This window comes from Limulus polyphemus, unplaced genomic scaffold (genome assembly GCF_000517525.1).
Source record: "Limulus polyphemus unplaced genomic scaffold, Limulus_polyphemus-2.1.2 Scaffold2466, whole genome shotgun sequence".
Classification (NCBI taxonomy): domain Eukaryota; kingdom Metazoa; phylum Arthropoda; class Merostomata; order Xiphosura; family Limulidae; genus Limulus; species Limulus polyphemus.
This window is the reverse complement of record NW_013668076.1, coordinates 14,408-26,247: the sequence shown is the minus strand read 5'-3', so window position 1 is coordinate 26,247 and position 11,840 is coordinate 14,408. Positions and strand designations below refer to the sequence as shown.

The 11,840-nt window shown below is 32.8% G+C and overlaps 1 protein-coding gene across 5 annotated transcripts in view; it reads right to left on the bottom strand.

The window, feature by feature from the left end:
- Window positions 1-10,365, bottom strand: part of LOC106467037 (mRNA-decapping enzyme 1B-like) — a 32,660-nt gene extending 22,295 nt beyond the window's left edge. For all 5 annotated transcript variants that reach the window (XR_002612339.1, XM_022395135.1, XM_013927346.2 and 2 more), the window contains exons 1-2: window positions 10,206-10,365; window positions 1,832-1,872 (exon numbers count right to left, since the gene is read on the bottom strand). Coding sequence is in view for 4 of the 5 variants with exons in the window: in XM_022395135.1 (XP_022250843.1) it covers window positions 1,832-1,872; window positions 10,206-10,337 (173 nt within the window). In the remaining variant the exon portion in view is untranslated. The remainder of the gene's footprint in view (window positions 1-1,831; window positions 1,873-10,205) is intronic.
- Window positions 10,366-11,840: the final 1,475 nt, after the last annotated feature.

The following is an 11,840-nucleotide window of genomic DNA, read 5'->3' as shown; positions in this document are numbered from 1 at the left end:
ACTTGGCTTTGAAGCAAAAAACGTGTCGATGCCCTCATTAACACCTTCCACATTTGCATACATTTTCCCATTAAGATGGTGTTGCAATGCATGAAGATTGTAATCTGATGGTGCCATATCTGGAGAATATGGTTGGTGGGGAAGAACTTCCCAACCCAACTCCATAATCTAGTGTTACGTCAAATGTGTCACATGTGGATGTGCATTGTCGTGGAGAAGAATGCCTTTGCCATTGATGAGTGAAGGGCATTTGTGATGAAGGGCTTGATTTAAATGTACCAGTTGCTGACTATAGATCTCTGCATTGATAGTTCGCTGTGGATTAATGATTTTGAAATGAATTACTCCTTTGATGTCCCACCAAATGCAAACCATCACTTTCTGTGGATGGAGTCCAGGTTTTTGGGTCGGAAGTGGTTTTTGTCTAGGACTGAGTCATTGTTTTTGGTATTTAATATTTGCAGGTTTCAAGTTACAATTTGAAGTCATTCCAGAAAGAAAAAGAGGGTAATTTAGATTTATTTCAATTTTTCTTTGGTGGTTACGAGGTCGGTCAAATTGATCAACCTTGTATAGAGTTAGGGTAGAGAATATATATATATATACTGAAAACAAACATTTGAAATGTATTTAGGAGGTTTAAGAGATTACACAAATGAAATTTGAGATTTTTTAGATGAAGAAAAGTATTTTTAATCTTAACATGAAAATCACTTTGCACACAGACTATTCATAAACAAATACTCGATATAGTGAAGGCCGAATCTTTTTTTAATTTATTAAAAAGACTTCACTAAAAATATGATTTTTTGTATGTGTAAGGCTTATAATGTTTACTGAAAGACTGCCAAATTTCATGAAGATATACAAACTGTACTAAAAGTTAGTATAAAGACTCTGAAGGAGTACAAAGAGGTCATGTGGTCGGTCATATTGATCAAACCCTTATCGAGAGAGTTAATTCTGTTGTGGCAATATCTTCCAAATGAAAACTCTTTTAAAAAACACATGGATAGTGATATAAACTTTCCTTCATTTTTTGTGATTAATTTGACATCTTCACAACCTTATATAATATTTATATTCAAAATGACATATTTCACCAAAAACTCGTGCATTGAATTAATTATTAGTACTGAGTGGGCAAACAAAATGCTTCACTAATAGGCAAAAACTGTGATATGTTACTGTTCAATTATGAGATTTATGTTTTGGTTTTGTGAAAAAATACCATCTAGACATTTTTACAAGATCCAGAGTAAGTGTTTAAATACAGTTGTTTTAATCAGATCTGGAGTAAGTATTTACTATAATAAAGCTGTTTTTTTGTTGTTTTTTTTTATCAGGAATGGAATAATGAATAGAGGTAGAGTTTAATAAAGCACAGTCATGTTAACTGTACTCAAAATTCAACTTCTTCAAATGTGTTGCATATGCATTCTAAAATTTAACTGACATTACTAGGCTTATACGGGTTTAACATCATAATATCCTTAAAATAAGAACAGGATAACAATGCAAGGTTAAACAATACATTAATTTTTCCTGTGTTCATGCTTTTTATTGAGTAACAGTTACATCACTTACTAACAAATGAAAGAAAAGATTAAACAGGAAGAAGAATAGTAAGAGGCAGTTGATATTTGCATAAATGATTTCTTGGTTTTGAAAACTAACAGTTTATTAGTAATTTAGTGCTGTATACACTGAAAAATAAAGAGGGAAAATAGTAAATTTTGGTATTTAATATTAACATGTTTACACAGAAAAAAAAAGGTTTTGGATAAAGATGCACGTGTAGGCCTGTGATTTTAGTAATACAATGACTTACCTGATATAAACAAACAAAGCACCTTCTGTTTCAGTTCTTTCCTAAGACAAAAAAGGAAAAGAAAGGAGACATTAAGAACTAAAGAGGCCACAATTTTCTTATACAAGTAACTGGTTAGGGTTTATTTGGAGAACTGTGAGTAATATTTATGTTATACACACTAAGCTGTTGAACATGATTTTGAGAATGGCTATTAGAAGGATTCTGAGATAGATGGGTTGTCATATGAGAATATGTTAAGATCTCAATTTGTTTTCTCTTGGAAACAGAAGAGTCGGGAGTGATTTACAAGAACTATTCAAAATTATTGAGGGGAATGATAAGATTGATGCATCATATGTCTGTGTTGAATGGATAGTAGGACAGAGGTCACATATCTAAAATTTAGAAAGGCCAGACATCTTCAATTGAGGCTGTTTTATCTCTCCATTAGGGTAGTAAATCTGTAGAGCAAACTGGCATTTAGAGTGGCAGAAGCTGCACGCTACAGAAGTATAACAGAAAGATTGGCGATTATCTGTGGGAAAATACTGTGTCACAAGTATTCTGACAATCTTTGTTCTTCATCACTGCTTATGTCGATGAGGGAAAGGTGTTGATTTGGTATGTCTGGGTTTTCAGAAAAACTTTGAAAAAAAGTGCCATATAAAAGACTATTAAAGAAAATTACCACTATGGGTGTGTGTGTGTGGGGAAATAAGTTAACTCTATATCTCAAGGGTTAGTAAGAAGAGTGGAAGCAAAGCATTGCAATAGAGTTCACTCAGACTGGATTGGAGTTGTGAGTGGGATACACCTGAGGGTTCTGTGCTGGTACCCATAATATTTTTGATGTGTAGTAAAGATAGTGATAAAGGAATGTTCAATAAATTGGTCAAGTTTACTGATGATATTCAAGTTTAGAGCATAGTTGGTTGAAAGGAGGATGCTGTTGTTTTACCAAGGGATTTGGATCTTTTGGTGAATTAGATAATTTGGCAGATATGATTTAGTTTTGCTAAGCACAAAGTAATGCATCTGGGCTACCTTACCTTAAACTATAACTACCACCCTAACAGAAATCAATTCAACAGTGTTAGGGAAGAAAAGGTGCTTGGTGTTATGGTTGATTGTCTCTTAAGACTTCCAGGCAGTTTGTCGGGAAAGCTAATAGTTATATATATACAGGGATATTGAATACAAGTCTAAAGATATTAATGTTTATTCATACACCTCTCTTGTTAGGACTCATTTGGAATACTGTGTTCAGCCTTTGCCTCCTTATTTAAAACAATGAAACAGAGTTGTTCAAAAGGGCTTAGAGGAGAACTTAAAGGATGATTTCTGAGATGGAAGGGCTGTTATGTGAGGACAGATTAAGTCCTTAAAATTATTCTCTTGATAAAAAAGGGTTAGGGGTTATCTGATTGAAGTGTTGAAAATTATAAAGGGAATAGACAGGATTGATACATCATCTATTTTCATGTTTAACAGTAAGACTGATAAGACTAGGTGATATGAATTTAATATATGGCAGCGTAAAAGTTGGTTGAAAATTAAACAATTTTTTTGAACAGGGTGGTCAACCTTTGGAACAGATTGCTTTCAGCCATGAGACATACAACAAGATTCGGAGAACTGAAGAGAGGGCTTGAGGAATATCTGGTGAGAAATGGCTATATATATGCACATGGGATAGCCAATGAACCCCCTTGTTGCCATTCAAAATGCTGTGTTGCATAGTTTTCTATCAAGGAAGACTGAGGCTCAGGATGTTGTTAGATGGGTCCAAAACCACTTGTTCCAAATTTATAATTAGATTTATAAAAGACTATTAAAATTTTATATTTGTTGTAATGTTAAAATATAAAAGTATTACTTTTATTACAAAACATTTAATCGAAACAAGAAAATTTCAAGATTCAAATTTTAGAATTTACATTTTAGTTTCAATTCTTTCTACACATTATTCTATTTCTGGCAAGGCTTAATAGACCTACTTATGCATGGAGTATCCTATAGTTTATATCAAAACTTATTTTATGTACAACATTAACAACACAGTAAAAACCCAAATGAGTGAAGGTAATAATAATAATTATTATAAGAGGTTATTATAAATATAAATCTCTCACCTAACAAAAATGTTAACTTCTCTCTAGCTGCTAAGTTACAGAAAGTTGTAATTTCTCAAGTAAGTTGGACTCCTAAGAAAAGTTTGGAACTTAAAAAAAATACATAAACAGGGCCACAGCCAGGCTGAGGCAGAGGAAGCAATTGTCTCCTTGCTTTTTCCCAAAAACTGGGGGCCCCTATAATGAAAATTGTAACATTGGAAACAAATGTCACCAATAGGAAAGCAACTCCAATCAGTCAACAAAAGAGCCCAAATCAATTTTTAATTCCTGCGTACATTATGTATTATTTAAAAATTGGTGTGCCTATAGCCCCAGTTCTGTAGAGAGAGCTCCTCCGAACACGCAGCCTGGAGCCCCACTTAAAAGGGTTAAAAAAGGGCCCATTTTCCGTGCTGGTTATGGCCGTGATAAATATTCTGACTTACAAAATGCATAAATCCAGATTTTCAGAATTTATATTATTACTGTGTTCAACTGATCTTTTTAATATGGAACTTCTGTAATTCATAGTCTATCTGTCCAAATCCCTAACCATTTCAAACATATGAATCGTGTTACATCATTTCCAGAAGGTTTTAAGTTTAGGGTTTTGGACTGGAGTGAAGGAGAATCATAATCTTGTGGGACCTTATATAGGTGTTAAAAATTGTTATATATTTAAGTAATCTTCCTATACATTATCACATAGTGAAACAAAAACTAACTTAAGTATTAGAGTAACAGTTTTAAGTTTTCAAACACTATACACATACTCCTCTTTAATTGAAAAAAAAAAGGTCTTCATGGAATGGTTCAAATAACATGGTTGTATCAAGTTTGAATTCTTTAAAAAATTTGGTGGGTAATTACTTAGGTGTGAATAAAGAGCTATATTATGTAGCTTGGTTTTCCACTTTCAAGGGATAAAAATGGGAGCATTTGGTCCACCTAACTATCAAATTACACTAGAAACTACTTATACAAACTTTTCTTACATTCAACCCTGTTTTAAACTCCTTCAATATTACAACTTCTAAAAACTACAGTTCAACCTTTATACTAAACAAGTAACACTGGAAACATGTCTGAACCAGCATAAATGTACAGACAAAAAAAGATAATTTGGTCCTTAAAGGCAGTCCTTACTCACCCAACTGGAATGATATGCTTAACGAATGACTTGCTGTCAGCAGTAATGGGGGTCTACACTTTGCAATGTTTAAATTGGAAATAGATAATTTACTGAAAAATTAAGAGTGGGTTTATGTTTTTACTTTTTCTCAGTGGGTGTGCAAGGAAAGCATTGAAGAACCAAAGTCCCTCTTGTTGTCTTTATGTTATTATCCTAGTAGCCCTACTATGAACCCTTCTCCAATAATTCAACACCCTTTCTTATATAAGAACAAACTATACATAATATTTTAAGTGAGGCCTAACTTGTGATTTTTGCATAATTATCTTATTGAACATAACATAACCTACATATTGTAATCAGTATGTCTATAAACTAGTAATATAAAGCTACCCTAAAATTCAATACCAATATACTTTCTCAAATAGAGACCAAAACTGTACGTAATATTCTAAGTTAGGCCTAACTGGTGATTTTGTATAATTATCTCTTTGAACATAACCTACATATTGTAATCAATACGTCTATAAACTAGTAATATAAAGTTACCCTAAAATTCAATATCAATATACTTTCTCAGATAGAGACCAAAACTGTACTTAATATTCTAAGTTAGGCCTAACTAGTGATTTTTATAATCACATCTTTTGACTACTAATCAACATGCTTACAAGTACACCCTAAAATTTTATTAGCTATACTACTAGCAAAAGTGTACTGCCTTGATGTCTTATCCACCACCATATTGAAATCCTTTCCTTCAGTTACTCTGATGAATGGGTTCCTATCTGTATTCAACACACAATCCAAATTATGATAGCCCAAATGTATTACTTTGCACTTACAAATTGATCCAAATCATTCCATAATACATCAACATCCTCATTGCAACTAAAAATACCCAAGGATTGTTTCTTTGATGGCTTGGGTTATGGCATTGATTACATCAGAGGTGTAACTATCAATTTCAGTTTGGTTGTTCACAGCTGGAATGCACCTTGTTTAAAAGCTAGACAGTTCAGAACTTGGTGACTTGTGAAATTGACACGTAAAAATGTTAGCACGCTCTGCACTGAGCACCTAGGAAACATTCTAAATAGTAATTGTGAAGGAAAGACGAGATACATCTGTGGAAAGAAATGTTACTGCCTTAAGGATGATGTGCCAGAATTTTGTGCAGTGTAGGAGTTCCATGCATAAAACTTGGAGTCTAGTCTCACCTGGTATGGCCTTGTGATAACTGGATTAGTATGTGTGCCAGTCATTTTGTGTGTAAAAATTTAACATTTGCATTACGTAAGCAATTATTAAAACATAAATTGAATGATGAAAAAAAATGGCTGTATAATACAAAGATTAGATCTATTATTTCCAGTAAGAGGATTGGTCTTTTGGTGACAAAAATTCTGATGCTTTTCAGGCATTTTTGGCCTTTTTTGATACAATATATCTATTTTTGGTTTATGTTTTAAGATACATATTTTCATTAAAAAAATGAAAAACTCCAAAATACTGGAATTTCCATAAATTTTGTGCTATGGCCCAATTGAAGTTAAGTTAAATGCTTGCCTGACAAATAGGGCTAGATTCTATACTATTATTGGCCAATCATGAGGTGGTATTCTGAAACTATTAGTGCTCTATTAGCAAAGGGTGTATTAATTGCTATAGCAACTTATTTCCAATTTTCCATGAAACTTGTGTGCAGAACAATTACGGGCTGTTCATGCTAGTAGACCACTAATAGCATTTTCAGATTCAAGTTTTCTTTATCGCTAATAGTCTACAAATAGTTTTCATATTCACATTCTCTTCTTGACATACCTTACAGAATGTTACGCCACCATCTTCGTCATTGTGTAACCAGTTATTATCCCTCTCCCATTTGCCCCAGTAACAACTTTTTTTTTTTTCATTTTCATACTCAGCCCCATTTCCTTTTTTTTCTGTTACATTCTTTTTCAGATCATCAACACTTGGTTCTCTTCATTTAAGAAAATTTTAACTTTGGGTGGTTTTTATGCTGTGTTCTTTGCGATTTTGATTGAATATCTTTTGGCAACAGCGGCATGTCATGGGTAGACATATTTATAAGTACAAAGTCCTTTTGCAACAACAATGTGATAATATCTACAAAATGTAGATGATCAAAAAAAATTATTTTATTATCTATTTTGATTAGGAAAGGACACTAGTTTAAGATTAACTAATCACCACCTAAGCCATATTAGAGCTATTTGCATGATTTCCATGTTTCTAATTTGAGGATTTTGCTTATTACAAATTCAAATTCATGAATGACTAATTAACAGTTGTTTTAGAATATTATAGATATGATTGCTATACAGTTAGTGGTAACGTTAATTGTATGATTTTTCCATCTCTCCATCAAAAGTGTTTGACATTTTATTGACAAATATGTGTCAGCTAGATGGTAATGGGTTATATGGGAACATGAATAGATTACACGGACAGTGATGCATGGATTTTCTTTTATTAATTATATTGATTATTAAAGGGAACAAAAAGTTAACTGTTACACCATGAGAAATTAAAGATCATATATAAAATAATAATCATTTAAGTGGTCTGAAAAACAAATGAAATGATTTGACTTGTTTTTTTTCATGAAATACAGGTTCATTGTGGGTCGACTGGCTCCCTAAAAAAAAATTAATCATGAGCCCTGCACATACTACTTGAAGTGAGGCCTGAAAATTGGTAATAAATTTTTTTGGATAACAAAAGCTAGCAAGGAAAAGAAAATAATATAAATTATTAACAAGAAATAAAAATCAAATCAATAATACATCATCATGATTTACATGCATGCACAATTAACAAGAAACACTTTGTGATTCTTCACAGCTATCCCAATAACATAACCCTTTCATTCCTACTCATTTTGATATCTCCTTTGAACCCTTTCCAATAATTCGCTACCCTTTCTTAGATAAGGAAAGCAAATCTGTACACAACCTTTATTCACAGCTACCTCTGCACTCCCACCCCCTCACCCCTGACAGAATCATAAAATTTTAAACACATTCTTTTTTTAGGGAACCATCAATTATCCTCTTCAATATTTGTAAGGTACTTTTTTAACACTTCAGACAACACAACATTCTGTAAGCTAATTACCCAGTCAGAAAAAACAAAATAAAAATGTCTTTACTAGAGCCTAGTCTGACTTTTCCAAATCTTGATTAAACTTGTGTTCTCTTCTCCTATTATCTTCAGGATAAGTACAAAAAAATCAGTGGCCTTTATCCTCTCAATACCCTGGATAATCTTTAAACTTCAATAACATCACCTTTACCCTTTTCTCTAGATAAAACAAGAAATGAAAATTATACCGATAAGATAACCCTTTCATTCCTACTCATTTTGATATCTCCTTTGAACCCTTTCGAATAATTCGCTATCCTTTCTTAGATAAGGAGACCAAATCTGTACACAACCTTTGAAATTAGATCTAACTAATAACAAGAGATAATTTATCTCTTTTGATTTGTAAACAACATATTTACAAAGTCAACAATTCTATAAGTTATACTACTAGCAAAAGAGGGTTGCCTCAAAGACTTGAGTGTCTTTTCCAGTCATACTACTGAGTGGGTTTCCATTTATATCAAATGTGTGACCCATATTACAAGAACCCAAAATTACATTTACTATAATTAAAGGTCATTTGCCAATTATTTGTCCAGCTTGATTAAAGTCATCCTGTACTACCTCAAAATCATCAATATAATTAGAAATAACCCACTGTTTAACCCCATCGGCAATGTATATGACAGATAGTTTGTGGTGGTAATACTATAATACACTCTTCTTCCTGTAAAAACCCTAAGGGGCCAAATAAAGAATGTAGTATTAAAACTGTCTTGCCAAATATTATTGATTATAATCATATTTTACCAGCTTAAAAAAAAAAAAGATGTTCACATCATAACAATTCATTTAATGATTTATTAATTATAGGCTATCCTTGTACACACACACTTGGGAAAGGTAAAAATTTAAACACACCCTTTACATTTTTTAGAAAATCATTGATTCCCTTCTTAAACTCCTGTGAAGTACTGACCTTCACTATAGTCAGTTAACCACCCTGTTGGAAACTGTCTTAACTGAAGCCTAACCTGCTTTTTCCAAAAAAAATTTTTTGTGTCTTCTCATCTGCAGTAGATGGGCTAGTAGCTTATAAGTTTCAGAGGAATTTTGATTTCCTAAAACATAAAGGATGGGCTCAAAATTTTACTTTTCTCTGATTGGTGGGTGTGGACCTTGGATTTCATTATTAACAGATTCATTAATGATAACTTGTTTATTCACTAACCACACATCTTGTTGCATGCCTCATTATTGGCTTCTGAAAATTCTGAATAAAATTGTCATTTTCCTTGATTTTAACATGTAGCAAAATATAAAACCTAATCTTATACTAAGGCTGCAATTTTACAGAAATGGGTTGTGAATATTTAAAGAATTAAGAATGGATTTGGTGATTAGTTTTGTTTGTTGAAGAAGGCACATCTTTGATGGGCCAAAAATCCTATTTATGTCTCAATTTATAGTAATTAGGGTGAAGACACTGACTCAGATTATATAGGGTCATCTTGATTTTTCTAACAGTTTAGAAAAAGTTTACAATATTCATATTAAACAGATTAACAATAACAAGAAGTTCAATGTATATATCTAAGTCTATGAATATCATGATGATGATATATTGTTAGTAACTTACTTCTCTTTTATAATAAATTAATAATACGTTTAATAACAATAGTACTATTACTACTAGTAGTAGTATCACTATTAGTATTAGAACAGAAGTAGCACTACTAGTAGTAGTACTGACTGTAAAAGTGTAATTATTACTATTATTATTAGTGCTACACTTAATTTAAAATATAAATCAACTGAAGTTTGAAATTGAACACTGAAGTAAGAAATTAAGTATTTAAACTAAACCAGTAGTTTACATGTTATAATATAAAATGCATTAACCGTAAGTTAACAAATCTTATTCAATTACTGAAGTTATTCAAGTTATTGGCTAGAGTACAGCCTAGGCTATACAGTAAACTAGAGTCTATAGTATACACCTGATTTTCATATAAAACCTTTTTCTAATACTCACCCATTTCCTCATTTCTGAATTAAAACAATACAATGCAACTTGAGTAGCACTGCCTATTATTCTGTGAATCAAAGGATCAACTCTTTGTAAAGCAGCGAGATTCATTCTCTTTTCTCCAGCAAAAGCAGCCATTTTCGTCAATAATACATACAGTAATGAAATCACTGAGTTACGTTTCTTGTTACAACAAAAGCGTTGCGTCTGAAATTGAAATATACCATAACCAAGCGCATAATGATTTAAAAAAATTATTGAGATTATTAAATAAAACGCTTGGTAGCTATTTGATCTATATAATTTACCAAAATATTATGTTTATTAATCAATATAATATTACTAATTTGAAAAAAAAATTACAGCATGGCACAGTTCAATAAACTATTAAACAACTAACTATTTAATGCCCTAAATTTCTAATATATATAGAACACAGTTTTATGTTGTTGTACATTAAGTATTATTAGTCCATTTTTATACAACATTGTTTTAATCACCTCTAACTTACTTTTCAAATTATTTTAGTTTTTATTTGTATAATTAGGCTGCTTTTACAATTTAGGAAAGTACTTGAATAAAAATTCATTATAGATTGGATGACTTTCCGGGTAAAACTACATAAGGTCTATTTGCGCGTAGCTGTATCTAATTTTTAACTGATAGACTAGAGCAGTGATTCTCAATCTTTTCCAGTTGATACCCCAAGTTAATTTACAAATTATCCTGTACCCCCCCCCCACCGACCCCCCACAGTGGCGCTATCAGTTTTTGTTTGAGCTGCACTGTATCCTCTGGAAGTAATTTTGTACCCCCAAGGGTACATGCACCCGTAATTGAGAACTAATGGGCTAGACGAAAGCAGCTACTCTTCAACACAACAGAAAAACACTTAGGCTACTCTTATCCGAACCAGTAGTGAAAGTTGACTATTACTCTTATAGTGCATCCACAACCCCAAAGTGAAGAGTACGTGTTTACAATTACAGGGCGTGAACCACAAACTTTTGGATTGCAGTCCCGACACGCTAGCCCAGGGGTCGGCAACCCATCAAAGAAGAAGAAGAACCATTTTATGTTTTTGTCTAAGATTTAAACATTTCGAGAGCCGCTATATACTCTAACGCGGTCTAACATTTAAAAAGGTCCCCCGGTGGGACAGTGGTGATTTTTCGGATTTACAACGTTAAAAACAAGGGTTCGATTCCCCTTGGTGGACACAGTAGATAGCTCGAGAGCCGCACAATTCTCCTTAAAGAGCCGCAGGTTGTCGACCCCTGCGCTAGCCACTGAGCTGTCTCCGTTAGCACTTTCAAACAAATAATTTGTCTAGACAAAAATAGTACTAGGATAATATTAAAGTACAATTGTAATGGACCAAGACAAACACAGATGTACCGAAACGTCGCCCTAGTATATATATTTATATTTTTGTCAGCGTAAACTGTTTGTTTGCAAGTGCAAAACATCAGTCATCACCTTGAAAGAATATTGCCTATGTGATCCCTTAGACGCTTTTAGCCCGGCATGGCCAGGTGGTTAGGGCGTTCGACTAGCTTCTGAAGGTCGAATCCCCGTTACACCAAACATGCTCGCCCTTTCAGCCGTGGGGGCGTTATAATGTGACGGTCAATCCCACTA